General features: G+C 38.5%; 2 protein-coding genes across 2 annotated transcripts; one reads left to right on the top strand and one right to left on the bottom strand.

The window, feature by feature from the left end:
• Positions 1-803: 803 nt before the first annotated feature.
• On the bottom strand, positions 804-10,844 carry LOC109107143 (histamine H3 receptor-like). The gene is made up of 3 exons (XM_019120414.2): positions 10,576-10,844; positions 9,452-9,618; positions 804-1,767 (listed from the first exon to the last, which is right to left on the bottom strand). The coding sequence occupies exons 1-3, from the start codon at positions 10,820-10,822 to the stop codon at positions 1,021-1,023; spliced, it is 1,161 nt and encodes a 386-aa protein (XP_018975959.1). The 5' UTR covers positions 10,823-10,844; the 3' UTR covers positions 804-1,020.
• A 6,928-nt stretch (positions 10,845-17,772) lies between these two features.
• LOC122135320 (NACHT, LRR and PYD domains-containing protein 3-like) lies at positions 17,773-21,793 on the top strand. Its single transcript, XM_042714086.1, has 3 exons — positions 17,773-17,891; positions 20,108-20,780; positions 21,785-21,793. Exons 1-3 carry the CDS (start codon positions 17,884-17,886, stop codon positions 21,791-21,793), a joined length of 690 nt encoding a protein of 229 aa, XP_042570020.1. The 5' UTR covers positions 17,773-17,883.
• Positions 21,794-22,079: the final 286 nt, after the last annotated feature.

Here is a 22,079-nt window from a genome sequence, read left to right as displayed (position 1 = left end):
AAACAAGACAAAAATACTGATTAAGACAATTATTTTTTTACAGCTTATTACAAGTTGTTGTGGAATTTGAGGTACAATATGAGGTTTTTCATGAATGCAATACTTGAAATTATGATATGTAACTTCCATAATTAAAATTCTAAAAGCATCAGTGCTAATTTAAGTATAAGTTCTTGGCACATGTGACACCAGGAACAAAACCTATTTATACTGTACACTGTAATAACACGGCTCCAGCTTGCCCCAGGATCCAGTCATCTCTCTGGGTTATATGAAGCAACGGGAAGACTTTTTGTAAGCAAAGAAAACGAAAATAATGACTTTATTCAACAATTCCTTTGTCAACAGTCTCCTTTGTGTTTCTCCATATGACCATATGCTACGTAAGCTCTTCTGTATCATCTGCACCACAAGGATGTGCTGTTTCTATGTGTATTTAGCAATGATTTGAAAGAAAACAGCGCATACTAGTGGCGCGGATGATACAGAAGAGCATACACAGCAAACAGTGATAGCGAGAGACACAGAGGAGACTGTTGACAAAGGAATTATTGAATAAAGTCATTATTTTTGTTTTCTTCGCTAATAAAAAGTGTTCCCCTCACGTCATATAACCCAGATTGCATGTCTGATGGCAGATGGAGTATTCTGGCGATGTCTTTCAAACTTTCCTGGACCTTGACACTGTTATTTATTTGGAAGTCTATGGGACAGTCCCAAGCCTCCTGGTTTTCATCCAAAATATCTTAAACTGTGTTCCGAAGATGAACAAAGCTTTTACGGGGTTGGAACGGCATGGGGGTAAGTGATTAATGACAAAATTTTCATTTTGGGGTGGAGTAACCCTTTAATGTTTTCCATTTTAAGTTGAAATCAGTGTTATGTAAACACAAATTTAAGCCACAAATGCAGTCGACAGACTTGTATTGAACCCGGAATATTCCTTTACATACATAGGCAGTTAAATCCTCTTTGTACACACTATTTCAGTACATGTGTGTTGTCCTCTGATCAACCAGACTATCTGTATGTGCTGGATGAATGCACTGTCAGCGGTGTGGTGGACCTCTGTCGTGGGCACAGGATCTTGAAGAAGGCCCTTCGGAAGCTGCTGTGGCACAGCGGGTACAGGAAGGGGTTAATCGCTGAGTTCAGCCACAGCAACCAGAACGTCACTTCATACCAGTGATGCGACACGCAGTCTCCTCTGCACGCCGCTCGCACAATCATTAACAGAGTGTACGGCGCCCAGCACACTGCAAAAACACACACGATTATGGCCAGAGACTTAGCAATCTTCTTGTCCTGCCTTAGACGTGAGCGCTGGACGCACCGCATTGACAGACTGCCGCTCTCCGAGCGCTTCTCTCCGTCTGCTGCTCTTTTCTTCTTGAGCATCGAGTTCCAGCAGATTCGAACGCTCATGCGTGTTTTCTCTCCGTACAGATTTGCAGCATCCTCGCACTTTGGAGAACTGGATTCTTTCTTGCTGCCGAGTCTCCTCTGACGGATGTTGAGGTAGATGCTGATGTTGAAGAAAGCCACGGATAAAAACGGCGAGAAAAACTCGACTGCCGAAGCAGAAAGCAGGAAGTGCCAGGTGTAGTAGAACTCAGCGAAGCACTCCTCATCCGGCACGTGGCTCTTTCCTGTCAGCTGCGCCCAGAATAATATGGCCGGTCCGTAGAGGAGGAAGGCCAGAATCCAAACCACTGCTATCTTCACCATGGCAAAGTGGGTCATTCCTTGCTTGGCACGATATGATACCTAAGATCAGGAAAGAACACATTGTAAAAAAAATGCATTCATTTGACAGAAAAAAAATCAATACATTTGTAATAAATACAGAGATGCATGCATCATTATAACATCACATTCATTCTGAGCCAAAGATTCACAGTCAGAGACATCCATTATTATGGTTATATTAGTCCTAGAATGCTGTAAATCAGTTCCTTGGGTAATAAATACACAGCCTCGGATAACTGATAAAAGTAAACTACAGCTGTCAATAATTTTCAATCAATCAATATTTCTTTCTTTCTTTAATTAGTTCATGTATTGACACATTTCATTTTCTTTTAGGACAAAAGCAACAATGCCAGAAAACAGAAGACAACCGCTGCTTCTCTATATTTTAAGAATTATTCCAACGCATTGTCCAAACTGTTTTGTTAATTTTTTTCATATTTTTGAAATAAGTCTCTTATGCTCCCCCAAAACAGCATTCATTTGATCAAAAATACATGAAAAAACAAGTAACATTGTAACAATAGTATAATTTAAAATAGTTGTTTTTTATTTGCATAAATAAATTCTATTTAATTCAATTTTTAATGTGATGCAAAGCTGAATTTGTCACACAAGTAAAACTAGAGGTTTTTTTTATTATTATTACCATGGTTTTACTACAAACATCATGGTTTAAATATGGTTACTGTACTGGTAAAATTTGCTTAGTGTGGTTTTAACAGTACTTAATTTTAACTATGGTTGCTGTAGTAAAATATCTCAGGTTATATATGTAACCATGGTTCCTCGAGGGAACGAGATGCTGCGTCGAATGCTATGGGGAACACCTTCAGCGTGAGCGACTCTGAATATCATGTGCAATTTGTCCAATGGAAGGGCGTGACGTCACGGGCGGGGTTACGTAAGCGACCAGGAAGCTATAAAAGTAAGTGCTGTGCAGCTGGCATCAGCTTCGAGGAGAGAAGCAAGCATTGGCAGGGGTGCTGGGAGTATGGCTTCGAGACACAGCGTCTCGTTCCCTCGAGGATCCATGGTTACATCCGTAACCTGAGACGTTCCTCTTCAGGAACTCGAGCTGCATCGAACGCTATGGGGAACGAGGTGCTCACGCCACTAGACTTCCACGTCCCTGCCTAGTGTGTATCCGAAGAGCACAGCTAAAGCAAAACAACAGAAGAGTCCAGAGTGGCTCGCATATCAAGGTCGTAGAACCTCACAAAGGTGGAGGGCATGGACCATCCCGCAGCGTTGCAGATGTCCTGCATCGATACGCCTGCTAAGAAGGCCTTGGAGGCCGCCATACCCCGTGTGGAGTGAGCCCTGACTCCCATCGACTCCCCTCAACTATCCACTTGCTAAGGGTCTGCTTAGTTGCAGGAAGACCCCTTTTGGGAGGACAATAGCACACAAGCAGTTGCTCGAACTGGACACATACAATTAAGCTTCTTCTGGTCGGGCTCCCGGAAGGGAGGAGGACAGAAGGCCTGCAGTACTATCAGTTGTGGTGTGACAGAGGGAACCTTTGGAACATAACCTGGTCAAGGGTATAGAAATGCTTTGGCCATGCCGGGTGCAAAGTCGAGATGAGTAGGGGCCACTGAGAGGGCCTGAAGGTCTCCAACTCTCTTTAGAGACGTAATCACCAACAGGAAGGCAGTCTTTATAATCAGATGATGATCTGATATCTCCTTAATCGGCTCAAATGGAGCTTTACAGAGAGCCTCTGACACCACAACCAAGTCCCGGGGGGAACACAGGACCATACTGGAGGCCTCAGCCTCAGCACACTGCGGAGGAAACTTGTCACTAGCTGGTGTCTGCACACTGACTTACCACCGAGGGGGACATGGTAGTGGAGCTGGATGAACTAGAGAGAACCAGAGGGGACATTGTGATGTCTCTTGAGTTGCTAAGAGGTCCACCTGAGCCTGGCCAAATATTCTCCATATCCATTCCCCAGGCCTCGGCCCCTGTCTCAACAGGATGACTGCTCCCCCATTGAGATGTCCAGGAATGTATACTGCTCTGAGTGAGAGGAGTTTGTCCTGGGACCACACAAGGATCTAGTGCGCCAGCTTGTACAAGGGTCGCGAACGCAGACTGATGTTTTTGTCGGTGCGCACCAACACATGGTGACCTCTTAGGTCTGGGAGTAAGTGTTTCAATGGTCGATACACGGCCAGCATCTCCAGACAGTTGATATGCCATGTCAGATGGCAACCACTCCATAGACCGCGGGCAGTGTGGCCACTCATGACCGCACACCAGCTGGTGAGGGACACGTCCGTCGCTAGTGTTACACGGCGACAAGGAGCTCCCAGCACCAGGCCCTGATTCAAGAAACAAGGTTTCTTCCACATGTCTAAGGCAAGGAGGCATCACCGCATGACCTTGGTATTTCGAAGTGGATTCCCCCTCGGGGAAAATCCCTTGGTCTTGAGCCACCACTGTAGGGGTCTCATGTACAGCAGGCCAAAAGTTATCACGTTGGACACAGCTGCCATTAGACCCAGCAATCTCTCAAACTGCTTGACAGTGAGTGACTGGCCTTCTCTGACTCTCTTGACTGACGTGAGGATTGGCTCGATACGATCAGGGGACAGATGTGCCTGCATCGTGGTCAAATCCCACACCATGCCTAGATAAGTGGTCCTCTGTAATGGAGAAAGCACACTTTTCTTGGCGTTCAGTCTCAAACCCAGCTCCCCCATGTGGGCAAGAATGACATCTCAATTTCGAACTGCCATCTGCTCTGATTGAGCTAAAATCAACCAATCATCGATATAATTTAGTATTCGGATGCCCTGGAGTTGCAATGGAGCCAGAGCAGCATCCACACACTTCATAAACATGCGGGGTGAGAGTGCAAGGCCGAACAAAAGTACTCGATATTGGTACAGTATGCTTCGCTCCCAAAAGCAAACCTCAGAAACTTCTTGTGTTTGGGAAAGGATGGAGACATGGAAGTATGCGTCTTTGAGATCTATCGTGACAAACCAGTCCTCGGACCTGATTTGAGATACAACATGCTTGATGGTGAGCATCTTGAACTTCAGTCATATGACTGAGTGGTTCAGCTGACGCAGATCTATGATCGAATGCAACCCACTATCCTTCTTTGGAACTATGAAATAACGGCTGTAAAACCCGGATTCCCTCTTGTGAGGAGGGACCACCTCGATGGCCTCCTTCCTTAATAGGGTATTCACTTCCTGTTCCATAACCAGGGCCTGCTCGGGTCAGACCAACCCCATTGAATCTCGGTGTTGGAGAGCCGAACTGAATGCGATAGCCTTTTTCTACCATGTGCAGGACCCATTGAGAGACATTTGGCAGTAGTTTCCATGCTGCTAAATAATCTACTATCAGTCCTGACCTCTGGTGTTATTGAGGCAGCTAGATCGGTGCCCTGAAGTGGAGCACCGGCAGGGGGCAACGGATCTAACTGTTTTAGAGACCCCCGAAGGGTAGCGAGCCTCTCAGCTCTGTTACGCTCGCGGGCGGAAGAAATTGAGAGCAGCGCCTGCTGGAAGCCGCTGTGCCCTGGAGCTCTGGCAGGGTTCGGCAGGCCAACTTCCTGAGTGCACTGAGGTGAGACGGGCACCATGTGATGCAGTGTATGCTGCTCTACCCCAGTAGGGGCCACCCTCTGAAGTCCTGACCTCCTTAAGTTAGGACTTCTTGGCCGAGGACTTCTTAGCTTCGATAACTGCCCTAAGATCCTGCCCAGATGCCCCACGACACAGCCCAGAGCTCTGTTTTTGAGCCTCGCGGTAGGAGGAGCTGGTATGCCGAGGGGGCATCTCCTGCCCAGATGCCCCATGAGAGCGACGAGGGAGGAACTTTTGGAATGCCGCCGTTTGCTTACATGCCTCCTGGTACCTGTCGATGACCGAGTTGATGGCGTCGTCGAATAGGCCAGAAGGCAGCAGAGGGGCGTCCATAAGGCAGACCCTGACCCTTTCTTTCATGTTGGACAGGGTCAGCCATAAGTGCCTCTCCGCGGACTTTGGTGGCGCAGGGAGAGATCAGTGGTCCGCCTTAGCTCTGAGATGTTATCAGACTTGATCTCCTCTCCCTCGTCAAGCTCTTTCAGCAGATCGAATTAGTATGCCTGTAACACAGCCATTGTGTGCAGACACGCACCAGCCTGACCCGCTGCCACGTACCCTTTGCCCACCAAAGCCGAAGTTGTTCTGAGCGGCTTGGAGGGTAGCACCGGAGACTTCAGAGACGATGCAGCCCCAGGGGACAGATAGCTCGCAGGCGTCTGTTCCACCCGTGGCATCGCTCTGTAACCATGCTCTCCCATCCTCGCCACATTGCCGTAATAATCAGAAGCGGGGATGAAGAGGCGGGCCGAGAATGGCCAATTCCACGATCTGGTGATCTCATCGTGCATCATCAGTTAAAAAAGATAGGAGAAAAAGATCCTCCATCAGTTATTTTTTGCTGTTGAGCTTACTGCATATGCATTTGTAGGAGTTTCCCTTTCAGACACAAAATGCACAGGAGGAGGAGAGTATTTAAATGAATTATGCAATGCTACTAAGGTTTGCGGTAGTCAATTTTCTGGTTTGGGACAGGCTCTAGTGTCCCTGTGACCCTACAGGAAAAGAGGTTTAGAAATGGATGGATCATAGAGACTAGTGGTGGGAATGGTTTCTTATATTTTACTTAATTTGAATAAGTGCTGTGAATGAAGCGTCAGATCATCAGGAGTAGTAGTTTATCCTACACAGTTATTCACTATAGTTTACTTTTCCACTTCAAAGCTATTTTGATGTATTACATTTCATGCTAAATTTTATTGTGTTCTGCATCAAAGAGGTCACCTTACTAAATCATAATAATTAATAATAATTAATTTTAAGACAACAAAGTGTGGCATTGCTCCACTGAACTGTATACAGAATATGCACAATAGGGAATGAAGACTATCTTTTGCTGGTATGCACATATCTGAGTATGTGTGCGCTGCCATAGTGCTGCCAGTGATAGCATGAATCTTTCTTCCTTCACTGGCTTTGATTGAAGCTGAAGCCGCAGTCTGTGAGATCAAACATGGCTGTCTTGCAGATTAAAGGCAGACGTTACGTATTGTGATTTATGTTTGTATCATTGCTCTGATGTTAAGAGCTTGTCTGGGAAAATAAAAACAAGACATTTTCAAGGACACTTTCTGACCTGAGTCTAACCAAACATCAGAGGAACCTTTGAAGTAAATATTCCACAATATTCACTGCTTTGTAAATCCATGTTCCCGGGGCATCTCAGGATGTTTCTTTAGTTAGACAGATTTAACCCCACAGTAAAGGTAGTTTAGGTAGGGTTGGGAAGATCGTCTCATGCCACATCCATTCAAAAATGCCTTTTGTTCAAAAATAAATAAATAAATAAAAGAAAAACCAACAAACAGCCCACCTGTTCACATCTGTTGCTGCCTAATACACTTGAAGCTTATAGGGATAGTGTTAATTTATATATATATTTTAATTAAAATGAGTTAAACATATTCAAGGTAGTGCACAATTAATAATAATAATAATAATAATAATGAATACATACATGTTATCTGAGTACTTCAACAGTTGTGAAAAACACAAATCATTACAAGTCATTTGATAAAAAAAATACCAAATAAAAAGCTACAAATACTCAGGATAGTGCACTTAAATATGCAATTAAATGCACTAATAATAATAATAACAATAATAAACAAACAAACAAATAAAAAAATAAATGTGATTTAAATCCTTGGACAGTTGTGAAAAATACATATGTAAATCCTACATGCAATTTGTAACAGTACTATGTGCACAAGCACTATTTTGGTTATGCTCGGTTAAGTATAGTGTTTTTTTTGTTTTGTTTTTTTCTTTCTTATTTTTGTTCTTTTGTGTTATGAGCAAAAATCAAAACATCTCAAAATAAATCATTTTTAAAAAATGACTTAAAAAATTCCTTTAGTTTGTGAGGAGGGTGGGTGTGTTGTTGTGATCTCCACTGTCCTTGAGATCATGAGATAAAAGCATATTTGGATAAAGGTAAATATATTTGGCTTGCTGTCTGTAATGGATCAAAAGATCAAACCTGCTTTCTTAATACAGCATCTTGGTCTTATTGTGCACAATTCATCAGTGCATGTTATGTTAGTATGTTAATTGTTTTATTTCTGTTTATTTATTTTTGGCTGACTGAGCAATTTTCCTCCACCTATCTTTTAGAGACAACTTTTCACATTCCATTAATAAATCAATGGAAAAAATCTTGCAGCACCATATTCATATTAATTAATGTTTCACACTTTAGTTTGGGGACCAATTCTCACAACTAACTGTTAACTATGACTTTTGCCTCAGTAAACTCCTAATCTGCTGCTTATTAGTTAAGTTTAGGTATGGTGTAGGATTAAGAGATCTTAAATATGGTCATGCAGAACAGGGCATTAATATGTGCTTTATAAGTACTAATAAACAGCCAATATGCTAGTAATATGCATGCTAATAAGCAATAAACTAGTTAATAGTAAGAACTTGTCCTTAAAATAGTGTTACCTTTTAATATCCATCCGTTGAAAATCTATGCAATCAAAATTTTCAAGTTTCAAAAGTTCATTAAACCACTCAATTCATATGGATAACTTTTATAAATGAATCTGTATAAATTGAGTGGTTTAATCTAAGCCATTTTAAGACACACGACTGCATGATGAACAGAATTAATTAAGGCTTTAATCAAACACCGATCAGCACACAAATAAGGAAGCTCAGAAGGACTACTCTGATGCACAAGAACCAATGAGGTTTAATCGTGTGTCAACCATGCATGGTTCATCTGTCAGCCAGTGAGGTGCATAGAGTGAACTGATCACTTCCTGACATGTGATCTGCCAGCCATTGAGCTTGCATGCTGCTCCCTATACATCTGATTTTTTAATCAGGGTTCAGGGTCACAATCAGCATCAGCTTTGACTTATCATGAGCTGCCAGTGGGGCTCCATTGTCCTGCCACCCGCTCCTGTCCTGAGACTTATCCCAGCATTACCGCTGGGAACCGAGTGACAGTGATTTGAAGGCAAGCATATCCTCACAAAAAATCCTGCATTACCATTAGAAAGGTTAATGGAAGTAGGACAGGTGCACTGCTGGCATCAGTGACAATGCAATTCTTTAAACAAAGGATAATGTTAACACAAAAGTGTCAAAAGAGATGTGATCCAAACACCTGTGGTGTTCTTTTACATGCCAAAATTCTGTGCAATTACACTGCATGCCAGAATATGTGCCATTCAATGAGTTACTGCTGTCATGATCTCTAGAAAATGTTCACAAACATCCTGTTTATATAAAATGTTTTTATGTGAGGATCAGTCCCCCCAATACATTAATATTAAACATAGCTACTTAAAAATCTGCCCAAATATGTAAAAATAGCAACATATAATAAAAGAGTTTACTACCCTTGTTTGAAAAAGTAATTAAGTAGGTAAATCAATTGCTTTGGGGTTCCATGCAGATGAATGCAGATTGGCTCCATGTGTAAATTATGCTTACATTAATATAGCTTGTTGCTGTTGTTTATCACCAACCTGGACAAAACTTTCTGCCAGCTGTCATGAGTTAATAATGCTGAATCACAATACACCACTATAGATTTTGGGTCATATTCAAATATTGTTTATAAAATTAGGCCTCACCGCATTTGTAACGGAAAGATAACGGTCATAGCTGATAAGTACGATGTTGAAGACGGACGCAGTGCAGAGAAGGTAGTCTACGACGAGCCACAGCTTGCAAAGTCCTTTACCCAGCATCCATTTCCCTGTTAAGATGTAGGGCATATACACGGGTATGCAGAAGACACCTGTGGGAAACACCAATCAGAAAGCAATATTACAGTCATTCTGAAGGGTCAAGCTAAATCATTTTCATTATTCATATCTGTTGTTACAGCATTTTGTCCATTTGTCCATTCAGTTAGTGATGACTATATCAACCGTGTTGCTGCAGTTACACAATGATTGCAATTTCATGCAGTCACATTAACAAATTAACATGGTCAAAACGGTTGTCTATTGTAATAGCATAGAGATGTATGAAGCACAGTTCACACACAAATCACTTTCAAACCAAGCAGATTGCATTGAAATACATTTACATTTTGCCTGAAAAATAGTCTTTAGTTATTACTTGAGTGTGTCAAGAATGAAAGTGTTTGTTAGACTTGTGCATGGTCTTGAATCTGAGGCTGAATTCAAGTACAAGAACTGATGAGCTGATGTGATGAATAAGGAAGCAGAGCTGCACTCATCTCACATTCATTCACTTGCATCACTACTGATGTTTAAACAGACAACAGCAGACTCTTTTTTCCCCTCTAAACCCTCTAAATCTTTAATACTATAAGATTATTTTTTTTGTTTTTTTTTTCAATGCTCTGGAGAAAGTAATATGTATTTTTTTACACATTATTCTAAATATTGTTATTCAAAGTGAACACTGTACAATCAAATAATTTTAAATTAAGCGTATGCATGAGAATTTTTTTTTTTTTTTTTTTTTTTTTTAAATTTTTTTTTTTTTACTCAAATGCTGAAGATAGCGGTTTCAATATTTAAAGACACTAATCTTACTAATTAAAAAGATAGTAATGGTTAATTTTATTCAGTTTTAAGTTTCCGAATATTTCAGACAGATCAGTTATATTTTTACAATATATTTACACACACACACACGCGCGCGCGCGCGCGCGCACACACACACACACACACACACACACATTCAAACAAGACTATTTCTTAAACTTTTATGTGAACTTTACCAACGAGGAAGTCTGAGATGGCCAGGTTTAGTAGGAAATAATTGCTCTGTCTGCGCAATCTCTTGTCCATCTTGAAGGCGACGATGACCAATGCGTTTCCACACACAATCACAGCAATCAGAATGACCATCATGACCGAGAGCAGCGCGAGCACCGGAGCCGCGAACCCTGCGTCTCTCCGCACGGCGGTCCAGTTACTGACCGTGTGTTCACGGGTCATGTTGGGGTCGCAGTGATGGTTACCCATCGACAGCTTCACGGTCTTCACTTCGAGCTTGTCTTTTTCATCTGTCTCACACAGGTTCGGAGTAAACGTATGCTTTGCGCGCAGTTTACGCCCCTCGCCGTTCCCACCGCGCGCGTCAAGAGCGAATCAAAGCCATGTTACCGACTATTTCATTCATTTTAGTGTTCTGATTTACTGACCAAAAAAAAAAAAAAAAAAAAAAAAAAAAAAAAACCTGGTGTAATGGGATGTAAATCAAGTAATCCCATTTCAGAAATCAAAGAAACAGTACAGACTATATAAAATTTAATGACTTGCACTGATAAAATATTAAGCATTAAAAATTTAAATCTCAATAATGATGGCCTTTGCACTAGACTATTAGTTTAGAATAATCTAAATAATTAAGATTGTAACATTAATCTCAAATTCCATTAAGTGTTTCTAATTACATATATACAAAAAGTGTCCAATTACATTCGTATTGTGTGACTTTTCACTCCAAGCATGTTGCAATTAAGCAAAACACAGACAAATTAAACCAAGTGTAAAATCATTAGCCCTTGGCTGAACTTCAAGTTCAGGATTGTAATTAGATTGTATTACTGTAATAAGACTGCTAGACACAGAAATCAAAGATATTAACACTTACTGAACACTTGTTATGGAAGCCTGCTAATTACGATCTTTGTTTTAAATACAGTTTGAGCACTTGATGAGACTATATTTATATTCATTGGCAGGTCACACACATTTACAAATAAAAATTTCCAAACATTTTTTTTAAAAAGTCACTAAGTTGCATTCACATATAGTATATCAACCAACCACTATCGTCATGCTTTGTGGTGGGTTGTGAGCCATCATAATGTGTCAGACATTAAGATACAAACAGAAATCAATTCTTACCTGTTGATACTACCTGGAGTATGTACAGTAGTAGAAGGTGTTTTGTTTGCATTGTGCTGTTTTATGTTGATTATAGCTACATTAGAAAAATAAGATCTGTGGTTTAGAGTAGAATAGCAGAATAACTACACAATTTTTCTACTAAAAAGTAGCAGCATATAAATTGCAAATTATATGATCTTAGATGTTTCAGTCATGTTTGGATTCTAAAAATCTCCTAAAATCATGCAATTAACACTTTTTTTTCAGTACGTGTTCACTACCATTGACATCACAGCTCAAGAAATGTCAGGATAGTCGCTAGTTGAGTATTTCTTGTTGTGCCATAGTTCTCTAGGACATTGTTTTCTATTCCAGAGTAATTTGTCACATGTTTATGGCTCACGTAATTGACTCAAAAAGAAAAGTCACCTTAAGCAAAGCTGGTAGCATGCAGGTCACATACTTCCACAGCTGCATGCACTCAAAGAACAGCTTCCATTGAAACAAATGTGAATGCTAACGTATATCTCCCACTAGGTATTATAGACCTCCTTAGGATAAATTTGCATATTTTATGATGTCAATGGAGGTACAGAGTAGGCAATAACACTTTAGTGTAAGTGTGCAAAATGACACACACATAGTATTCACATGAAATTAAGCTCCATTAGTAAGCTGAACCCCAACTGAGGGATAAAACAGCTTAAGGGATCCGCCTTCTCCCAGTTCAATCTTCACAGCAGGTTACTGATTGAGGAGAGGGCAGAAGATGATGTCAAGCAATATTGTCAGGCAATTAAACGCTTTGAAACCAGTTGTTAAAGATCTGTTTTCCAGTCATGTGGTTCTTTTTTTGATACTCCTGATTCAGAGATGTTTGTGGTGAGAACAGATTAGTTATTCCCATGTTAGTATATCAAGTAATATAAGGTATTGTAAATTAGTTATTCCCATGGGAGTGAAAATTGCAATAAATAAATTAATAAATAAAAGACAGATTATGGTTGTGATTCGGCATAGCTGTGCTGATAGTCAGTATATCAAGTAATATAAGGTATTCTACATTTCACACAAAATGCATCCAATTAGTTTTTATGTTTTTTCATTGCCATCGAGCCCAAAACACAACCAAAACACTCATAAACAAAAAAACCTCACACTTTTCTTCAGAAAAAATCCTCAGTACAGCTACTCTTTTGTTTGTGTAGTTCAAGACTCCCTTGATTGTCTTGGACACCTAATCTGCCCACTTTTCTTCAGAAAAAATCCTCCATGTCCCGCAAAGTCTTTGTTTTTCATAAATCTTCCATATATTTAAACCCTTTCCAGCAGTGACTGTATGATTTAGAGATCATTTTGTTTCCATAAGTGAGGGACTCATACCCATGAGCCCAAGGGTTAAAACTTTTAAAAAGGTATCTCTCTGGTAGATGCAGCACTGAGTTCACCTCTCAATCACCTCGATGTTGGAGTCATTGTGGGAATGGTTCCGCGGACCTCCTGTTCCTCCAACCACACCGCAGAGTTTCTGAGTGAGTTTGAGAGCCCGCCACATTTCAGTCAGAGGAAATTATTTATGTACTCATGTGTATTGCATGAATGCATTTAGTCATCTAGTACTGGTGGGCATCACAAATAACGGGATATGCAGGAAACAATTATTACACTTCAGTTCTTTGGACAGGCTTTCTGACAGATGTAGTTACCTGACTTTACCTGCCCATGATTCATCAAAGTACAGTGAAGTCATTGAATCATTTAGTTTACAGAAGCAGCCATTGTAGACCATTTGCCAGCTGCTGAGACCCCCTTCAGAGGCAATTGGGTGCTGACATTTTTCCCAGATCCCCTGGAGACTATCAGAGCTAATCTTAATTAAACGCAAGGGTATGTCAATGTATTCACATTATTTTTGATAGTTAAATGTCAGTATCTCCTGCTGCGTGTGCTGTCAGAACCAGTGGACCACACCCAGCCATTTACCTGATATGTTCTGGCAATATACTGTATGTGTCAGAAAAATGTGTCAGTGTTTTTATATATTTATTTTTCCTCTTGTCCATACATGAAAAGCTGGCTTTAGTGTTGTTTTAGACCCTAATGACGTTCAAAATATCGTCTGGCATAATTATAGAGAGGGAGATCTACTTCTCTTTCTTCTCTGCAAAACTGCCAGCATTGGTTTGATAATTCATCTCGGTGCCCCGACTGTCCAGGGGTGCATTTCCCAAAACCATAGTTGCTAACCTGTTAGCAACTTAGTTGATTGGCAATGGGAAATTGCATTGCAACCAACAAAGTCGCTAACTTAGTTAGCAACTATGGTTTTGGGAAACGCACCCCAGGTTGCTTTTATGATCAATACACCATCTTTTTCACATGTTAGAATCGTGTCTGTGATTAAAATTTAAGCCATTGCAGCTTTCATTGATGTTGGCTTGGTGAAGTTCTCTGTGGTCTTCAAGGTGAATTACTTATTTGCTCACACTTTTCCTGCAGTAATTCTCTGTTTGGACACATCCTTTTTAGTGTTTTATGATCAGTATCATTCACTTTCAGTTTTTGCCCACTATTCTCCTTTGCTGATAAAGTCTTGCCATGCTTTTAGTGCACAGTAAAATCAAATAACTGGTCTGTTAAATGGGCTTCTATGATTTGTCCTTAACAGTTACAGTTAACATCTTGTCACAGTTAACATCCTCATATGCATACTCAACATTTCATTTTTAATTTAATTTAATAATTCAGTTTATGCAACTCAACAATTTTTCCTTCTATGTATACTGAAGAGAGAAGACGTATAATGTTGATCTGCTTATGTTTTTGCTAGTTAGCTAGTTAATGGCCAAACATATATGTTTGTTATTGTGCTATTTGTATCTTTATAATAGTTCACAATGTTGTTGCAGATAAAATATAATCAGGTTACCCAGCAGGGAACATTCTCACAAAATTCACTAATGTTTTTTTTTTTTTAATTTAGATAAATGTTCGGACAAAACATTCTTAAAGTAATAGTTATGGATTGTTTGTATAACCTTATTAATATTTGATATACATTCTCATAATGTTGAGAAAAAATGTTCTGATATCAGCATTCTCTGAACTCTGAACAATTATATTTGATGTTATTTAAAAGTTGTGAAAAACATTTTTTGTAACCTTTAAATAACACTACATTCACAACAAGAAAATTGGACATTTCAACATTTCAGAAACATTTTAAAACAATATTCCAACAATGTTTTTATAACATAAATTTGTTATTTGGGTAGATATTGAATATTAACCACTCAAACCCCTTCAGTACGTCTCTACCTAACAGTCGGTCTCATACACATCATAGAATCCTCCTATGAACTGCAATGAATTGTGCATTGTATAAGCTGTTATAGTATGCACAGATCCACACCTTAGAAATTTCACTACCCCATTGTAGAGCTAAAATACACCAAACATTCTCTGAGCTATTTCCATACTGTTCATAGCACTTCTAATTCTTATAAACTGTGCTAGGTTTGCATTCTTTGCCTGTTTTATCAAAAAGTTATGCATTTTGTTGAAAAAAAAAAAGGTCCTGCATTTGGATGATCAGAGGACTGTAGACTCTTTCCACCCATCCAAACACCTGTTCACCTGCCAGTCATCACACTGTCCAATGCTTCCATCTAGTGCATCATGTCCACATCACATTAGTCAAGACTGTTATCATGCTGTTAATGGGAGTGTTGGTTGTAGGTTAGAAATTCAAATCCACACCTTGATTGTTTAACCAATTTGTACAATAATAAAATGTGCATCTTAGGGTCAATCTTCATCACATTTCCTTGTCTTTTAATATACAAGAGTTTGATCTAAAATGTAAACATAGGTACCGCTTACATACTATATTTCAGATGGCAGCTGGGCATATTCTGCATGCACCGAAACTGATAATGACAGTGAAGCATCAATTGAATATAAAATACAGAAAATGAAAACTTTAACTTGAGCAAAATAATTGAAAAGGTTAGTACTGTCGTAAGAGCATTGGAATTATTATAAGATTAAATAGCTTGGACGTATTGGACTACTTCCTTAAAAACAATGCATTTTGAAGGGTTTTTGTTGGATTTACTTATTATTTTAGAGACTAAGCAACACACCTTTTAAGAAGAAAGGAAAGCCCAAATGCAAGTTGCAGTTAATAAAATTATACAATCACCCCCCCCCCCCCCCCCCAAAAAAAATAAAAAAAAAAATTAAAAATAATAATAATAGTTGTTTGTGAGGTCAATCCCAGAAATTTTGAGGAGTTACTGGGAAATTTAACTTACATAAAAACTGTATATTTTGATTTATAAAACCATTCGTTCCATTCCTTGATTCTGATTGGTCGGCAGCTGTGTTTTATTCACGATACAGCACAGCTATAACCGCTTAACCCAACGGTTCTGTGTATTACTGAGCAACACCCTTAGCAACATAAACAATCAATAATATAACATCAAAACTGTTTCATTTATTAGGTATTTTGGCAGAATTAACTGTTTGTTATTTATTTAATGAAGTATGAGTGACTCCTGCTGGTGTTATGTTGCATCTTTCATCTTTAATTTTGAGACCCCGCCCTCCCCTGCATTCTCCTGCTGTATATTTGTAGTCTATTAAAGACTTAATAGTGATATTACCTGTGCCACACATATTCTTACGAAATACCACAATATGTGTGACAAATTTGTTGAAGTTATACATGGCGTTTTTGAAGTTTAACAGCAACTCGTTTGATGTTAAGACAAGCTTTTTTAATAGATATCCTTAAATGAACTTATAGCATATAAATATGTTATGGCCTTTCTCCCAAACCATGCTATTATACTAGTTATTTATTTATTATTATTATTTTTTTTATAAATAATATTTTCTTCATAAAATAAATTTTTATATATATATATATATATATATATATATATATATATATATATATATAGTGTGTGTGTGTGTGTGTGTGTGTGTGTGTGTGTGTGTGTGTGTGTGTGTAGTTATTTTAGTACATTTTAAATTATTTTGTAAATAGATTAATAAATCAAATAATTTGCATAAGAAGCTGATGCAAGGCAAATCAGCATTTTGGCAGATAATAGCCTGTTCATGTGCCAGGTGTTTGTAAGTCTGGCATTGTGTGTTCAACTTAAATCATGGCCAACAGATGTCTGTTTTAAAGCAGTGGGCGAGTAATTCACTCCATTTGCCTACTTTGAGATTGTGTTGAAAAACATGCTTATTGCATTATTTTCAGTGAGTTTATTGCTAAGTTTAGTGTAGCAAAGTAAACAACCACAACACAGCAGTGACAGGATACCATTGGTGGGAGTATGCAAACAAAAAAATAAACTAAAAAACTCCACATGTTTGTTTTCAATTGGAATAACAGTAAAACAACTAATTATTGCGAATATGAAAACTTGGATTTGTGGCAAATGAGGGGTAGGCCTACGTGAGCCAATAAATTTTGATTAAGCCATAGGCCTATGTCAACTTTGTATTCTGTTTTGCAATCTGGGCACCCTAGGTCCCCATGAATGAGAAATCAGATTAGACATGGAATCATTTGTTCATTTTCCCAAATCATCAGTCACATCTCACCCTTAGTGCTTTCCACTGGCAGCGTTTGTCGCGCACAGCTGAACCACGGCTTGTGTAAATACTGCAAATACAGAGGAGTATTGTCCATTCTGTCACATTTTTCAGGTCTGTCACATGATTTGATTTATGATGGGGAATGTGTTTCCCTCCTACTGTCCCACACACATATGCATATAACGTGCTGTATGTGTAGTATACACAATAAAAGTAATCTTAAATTTAACATCCTTTACAAAAAAGAAGGTAATTCAAGTGTACTATTAATTTAATTTTTTTAACTAAAAAACTTTTATGTACTTTGCAGAAATGTGCTTTATGTAATTCACAGAAACATACTTAAAATTACATTTAACTATACTTATACTTATTACTTACTAATCAAGTGAAAACAACAGGTGGCAGTAATGCAACGTTATGGATGCCAGCTGTCGTAAAACCCCAAAGAAGAAGAAGAAGAAAAAGAAGAAGAACTGAAACAACAGAAGCTTCCACACCTAATCTAACACAATCATCAGATATAAAACAGCAACAAAACTGTTTAACGTTATGGAATAAAATGTCAACCCATGAAGAGGTAATGACTGTCAAGCTTTGGGGTGTTTTGATTATCATTCTGGATCCAATTCATAGTCTTTTTTCAGCTTTTTTGTTCAAAATGTTTCTTTCTTTCTTTCTTTCTTTCTTTCTTTCCTTTTCTATTTATGAAACTTACCCGCATATTCAAGTGTTTATAAAAAAGAATTCATGACGATAGAAAAAAAAAAAGTTTTTGTTTACAAGCAGATTCCCTGTTTTTTCTTTTGAGGTTTTGTATGTTCAGATATTCATATAACAAAACGTACAAATGAATACCTAAACCGGGATATAGTAATATACTTAAAGTATGATTTAAAGATCACTTAAACAAAACTTATGAGTATACTGGCAGTATAAAACTACTAAACTAGTAGTTTACTGAGACTATACTTCAAAGTGTTGCTACAAATATTTAATTAATAAACTATCAGTACAAATTTACTTTTAGTATATTGCAGTATAAACTAAAAATATAGATGTAAACTAGTGTACTCAAAGTTGACCTTTACTATACTTTTATATACTAGAAAGTGGGCCAATTTAGTCCCAAGGAGTACTGTAATAGTACACTTACAAGTATACTACTAGTAGACTGATATTTGTATAATTACTACATAAAGTATACTCAAAATATACGTGACCTTTACTCAAGTATACTTAATAAAATAGTTGAAGTATACTTTTTTCTTTTGGTTTTAAGCATTTAAACAGACCTTTGAAGTTTGGGATAAAATATCTGGCAATTATATATATATTTTTGTGTGTGTGTGTGTATTTTATTTATTTTTTAATGTCAAATGGTAATTGTGAAAAACTAAACACCTCACTTATTTGATTTTATGTAAAAAAAAAAAAAAAAAAAAAAAAGTGTTAACGGTCTGTTTTGAACAAGAACTATCCACTATGGCTTTAGTTCACAGTGAGCTGCGCAGCAAAAATAGAGTCACTCCGAAATTATCACAAAACCGCTGCTTCTGCTCTGCTACACCACCTCTGCATGTGAATGCTCTAACCTGTTAACCTGGGTGCCGAAAAATATGCTCTGTTTGCACTCTGTTTACACATGTGGTGTGAAACAGGCTTCAGTCCTTTTTTGCAGTGGATTTATTTAGTTTATATTTATTATCTAATTTTACTGGTCACACTAGGTGTTTGTAGGCTTCGGAAATATCTTGTGTTTTTCAGTCTTCATCTCTCCTAATATTCAATTAAATTTTATCACAGTTTGCATTCATTAGGCAAGGAAATTTAAGGAACGTCAAGTTTATTTGTATAGCAAAATTCACATGCCGGTAATTCAGTTTCACTTTCCGCTGCAATGCAACATCAGATATAAATGTTTTGCTCATGCATTAGATTAGATTAGACTCTTCTGACCTTTTACTTTCATCAGTTGCTTTGGAATATTGGGATAAAAATATTTTTCCCCAGCAAAGCACAGAGCAGGGATATACATTTATTTTATGTTGGGAAATTTAATTAAATTTGGTTTAGTTCTGAAATTTTGTGTATTTTATATCGCTTTCCTTGTTCAAGGATGTAGTATTCTTTTAAATTTTTATGCACTTTGCACAAATAATACTCTATGTAATACAAAAATGTCTATTACATGATTTGAATGAACAACATGCAGGCAAGAAACCACCCATTGTATTATTTTGAAAAAAGATCTTTGGATTTAGAATTCTTCATGCTTTAAATCAGACACAGAGATTAAGTAGTTTGGAAGGATAGCTTTTATTTGAATGGCGAGAGAGGGAGATTGTGCATCTGTATTAGCAAAGAAGAGAGAGACTCTGTGTGTCTGAATTACTTTTGTCTGTGCAGGGTCTCTCTAATAACAGAAAAGCTGCAAGTTTAATTACTTCAAAAACATCACATCGATGTAGCCTATTTTTTGTTAACTGTCAAAGCTATTTTATTATTAAATTCTGTATTGGTCACTGCTCATTCACACAGAGAGACAGAAAAATCAACATCACATCACCAAAATTAAAAGTTGTAAATTAAATAACAAGTAACTCTAGACCAAATCGTTATTCCACTTTATAGATAACAAATTGACATACTTTAATCATTTTTCCACGTTATAGATATCACAGGGCCTTACTGTAATCTTAATTATCAATGCAAACATTGGCTGATATTAAGTATCTTGCGCAAATAATTATTCTACTTTGTGATTCAAAATTTTGTTTTTCTATTGTGACTCAGCAGTTGTGAGAGGGATCATCAGATCCAAATGCTGTCCAGATGTGGAGTGTGTGGGCAGGTTCTGAAAGATCTAGTCTCTATAACCTGTGGACACAATTTCTGCAGACAATGCATTAGCTGTTACTGGGATAAGTCGAGACTAGCTGAAGACTTTAACTATCCTCAGTGCAGAAAGAGATCCAGAACACATACTGATCTACAAGCAGTCAGGGGAGCATCCAGTTCTGCTGGTTCTGCTTGCTGTAAAACTCAAGCAGCCCTGCAAGAGGAGACTGGAGACATGCATAATGCAGTAGATGATAAAATACTGAGAGTCAAAGAAAAGCACAAAGTCAGAATGAAGAATAAGTATGAAAGCTTATGTGAGGGAATGAAGTTCCAAGAGAATGAAACCCTCCTCAACAGGATCTACACACAGCTCTACATCATAGAAGGAGAGAGTGAAGGGGTGAATGGAGAACATGAGGTTTTACAGATAGAGAAAACAGCCAGAACACAACATTCACAAGACACTCAAATCCACTGCAATGACATCTTTAAAGCCTCACCTAAACCAGAATGCGAGAAAGACAAAATCAAGGTTGTTCTTACTAAAGGCATCGCTGGAATCGGAAAAACTGTCTCTGTGCAGAAGTTCATTCTGGACTGGGCAGAGGGAAATTCCAATCAGGATGTAGATTTCATGTTTGTGATTCCATTTCGAGAGCTGAAACTTGATTCAAGATCATCAGTACAGTCTTCACAGACTTCTGCTGGATTTTCATCCCGAACTTCAAGATCTGGACTCAAAGATTTATGAGGAGTGTAAAACTGTGTTCATCTTTGATGGTCTGGATGAAAGCAGAATCACACTGAAGTTTTCAGATGCTCAGAAAGTTTCTGATGCTACTGAGATTTCATCAGTGGGTGTGTTGATGTCAAACCTCATGAAAGGAGAGCTGCTTCCCTCTGCATGCATCTGGATCACATCCAGACCAGCAGCAGCCAATCAGATCCCCCCCAAATACATCGACCGTCTGACAGAAATTCAGGGATTCAATGAGCCTCAGAAGGAGGAATATTTCAGGAAGAGAATCAGTGACCAGCATCAAGTCAACACAATCATCTCACACATCAGAAGATCAAGAAGCATCCACATCATGTGCCATATACCCGTCTTCTGCTGGATCTCATCCACTGTGCTTCAGAAGCTCCTGAAAGAAGATCTGAATGCAGAAATCCCTCAAACTCTGACTGAAATGTACATCCAATTCCTGCTGATTCAGATCAACATGAGGAACCAGAAGTATGAAGAGAGAGATCCAGAGAAACTCCTGCAGTCCAACAGAGAAATGATTGTGAAACTTACTGAAGTGGCTTTCAAACAGCTGATGAAGGGCAATGTGATGTTCTATGAGGAGGACCTGATTGAGAGCAGTATAGATGTCACTGATGCTTCAGTTTATTCTGGGATTTGCACTGAGATCTTTAAAGAGGAATCAGTGATTCATCAGAGGAAAGTCTACAGCTTCATTCATCTAAGCATTCAGGAGTTACTTAATCACCACAATGTATACCACTAAAATTTTAAACACAACACATTAAACCCCAAAAAACATCAATTCATAACAACATAAGATAAATCAATACACTATACTATATTGTAGGGTGACCAAACGTGCCATTTTCCCCTTACAGATCTCCTGACACACACAGAGAAACAGCTCAGAGAGCATCAGGAGAACCTCACAATACATTAAAGAGAAGATCAAAGATGGACATGGACTCTCCACCGAAAGATCCATAAATCTTTTCCTCTGTCTGCTGGAAGTGAAAGATCAGACTCTGTCCAGAGAAATTCAGGCATTTGTGAAATCAGACAAAACACTCAGAGAACAAGCTCTCTCCTGCTCACTGCTCAACAATCGCCTACATGCTTCAGATTCACTGGAGTCCAATCAGAGACTGAACATATTATATTTTAGTACAACAA

Source organism: Cyprinus carpio, chromosome A2, assembly GCF_018340385.1.
Source record: "Cyprinus carpio isolate SPL01 chromosome A2, ASM1834038v1, whole genome shotgun sequence".
Lineage (NCBI taxonomy): Eukaryota > Metazoa > Chordata > Actinopteri > Cypriniformes > Cyprinidae > Cyprinus > Cyprinus carpio.
This window is presented reverse-complemented; position numbering and strand designations above follow the sequence as displayed.

Bases quoted from the DNA above. Each gene is read 5' to 3' on its own strand.
- LOC109107143 (XM_019120414.2), bottom strand. From the start codon at position 10,822: ATGGGTAACCATCACTGCGACCCCAACATGACCCGTGAACACACGGTC. The intron at 9,619-10,575 runs GTAAAGTTCACA...TGTTTCCCACAG, and splicing joins CATCTCAGACTTCCTCGTTG to GTGTCTTCTGCATACCCGTG. The intron at 1,768-9,451 runs GTGAGGCCTAAT...TCCTGATCTTAG, and splicing joins ATCTTTCCGTTACAAATGCG to GTATCATATCGTGCCAAGCA.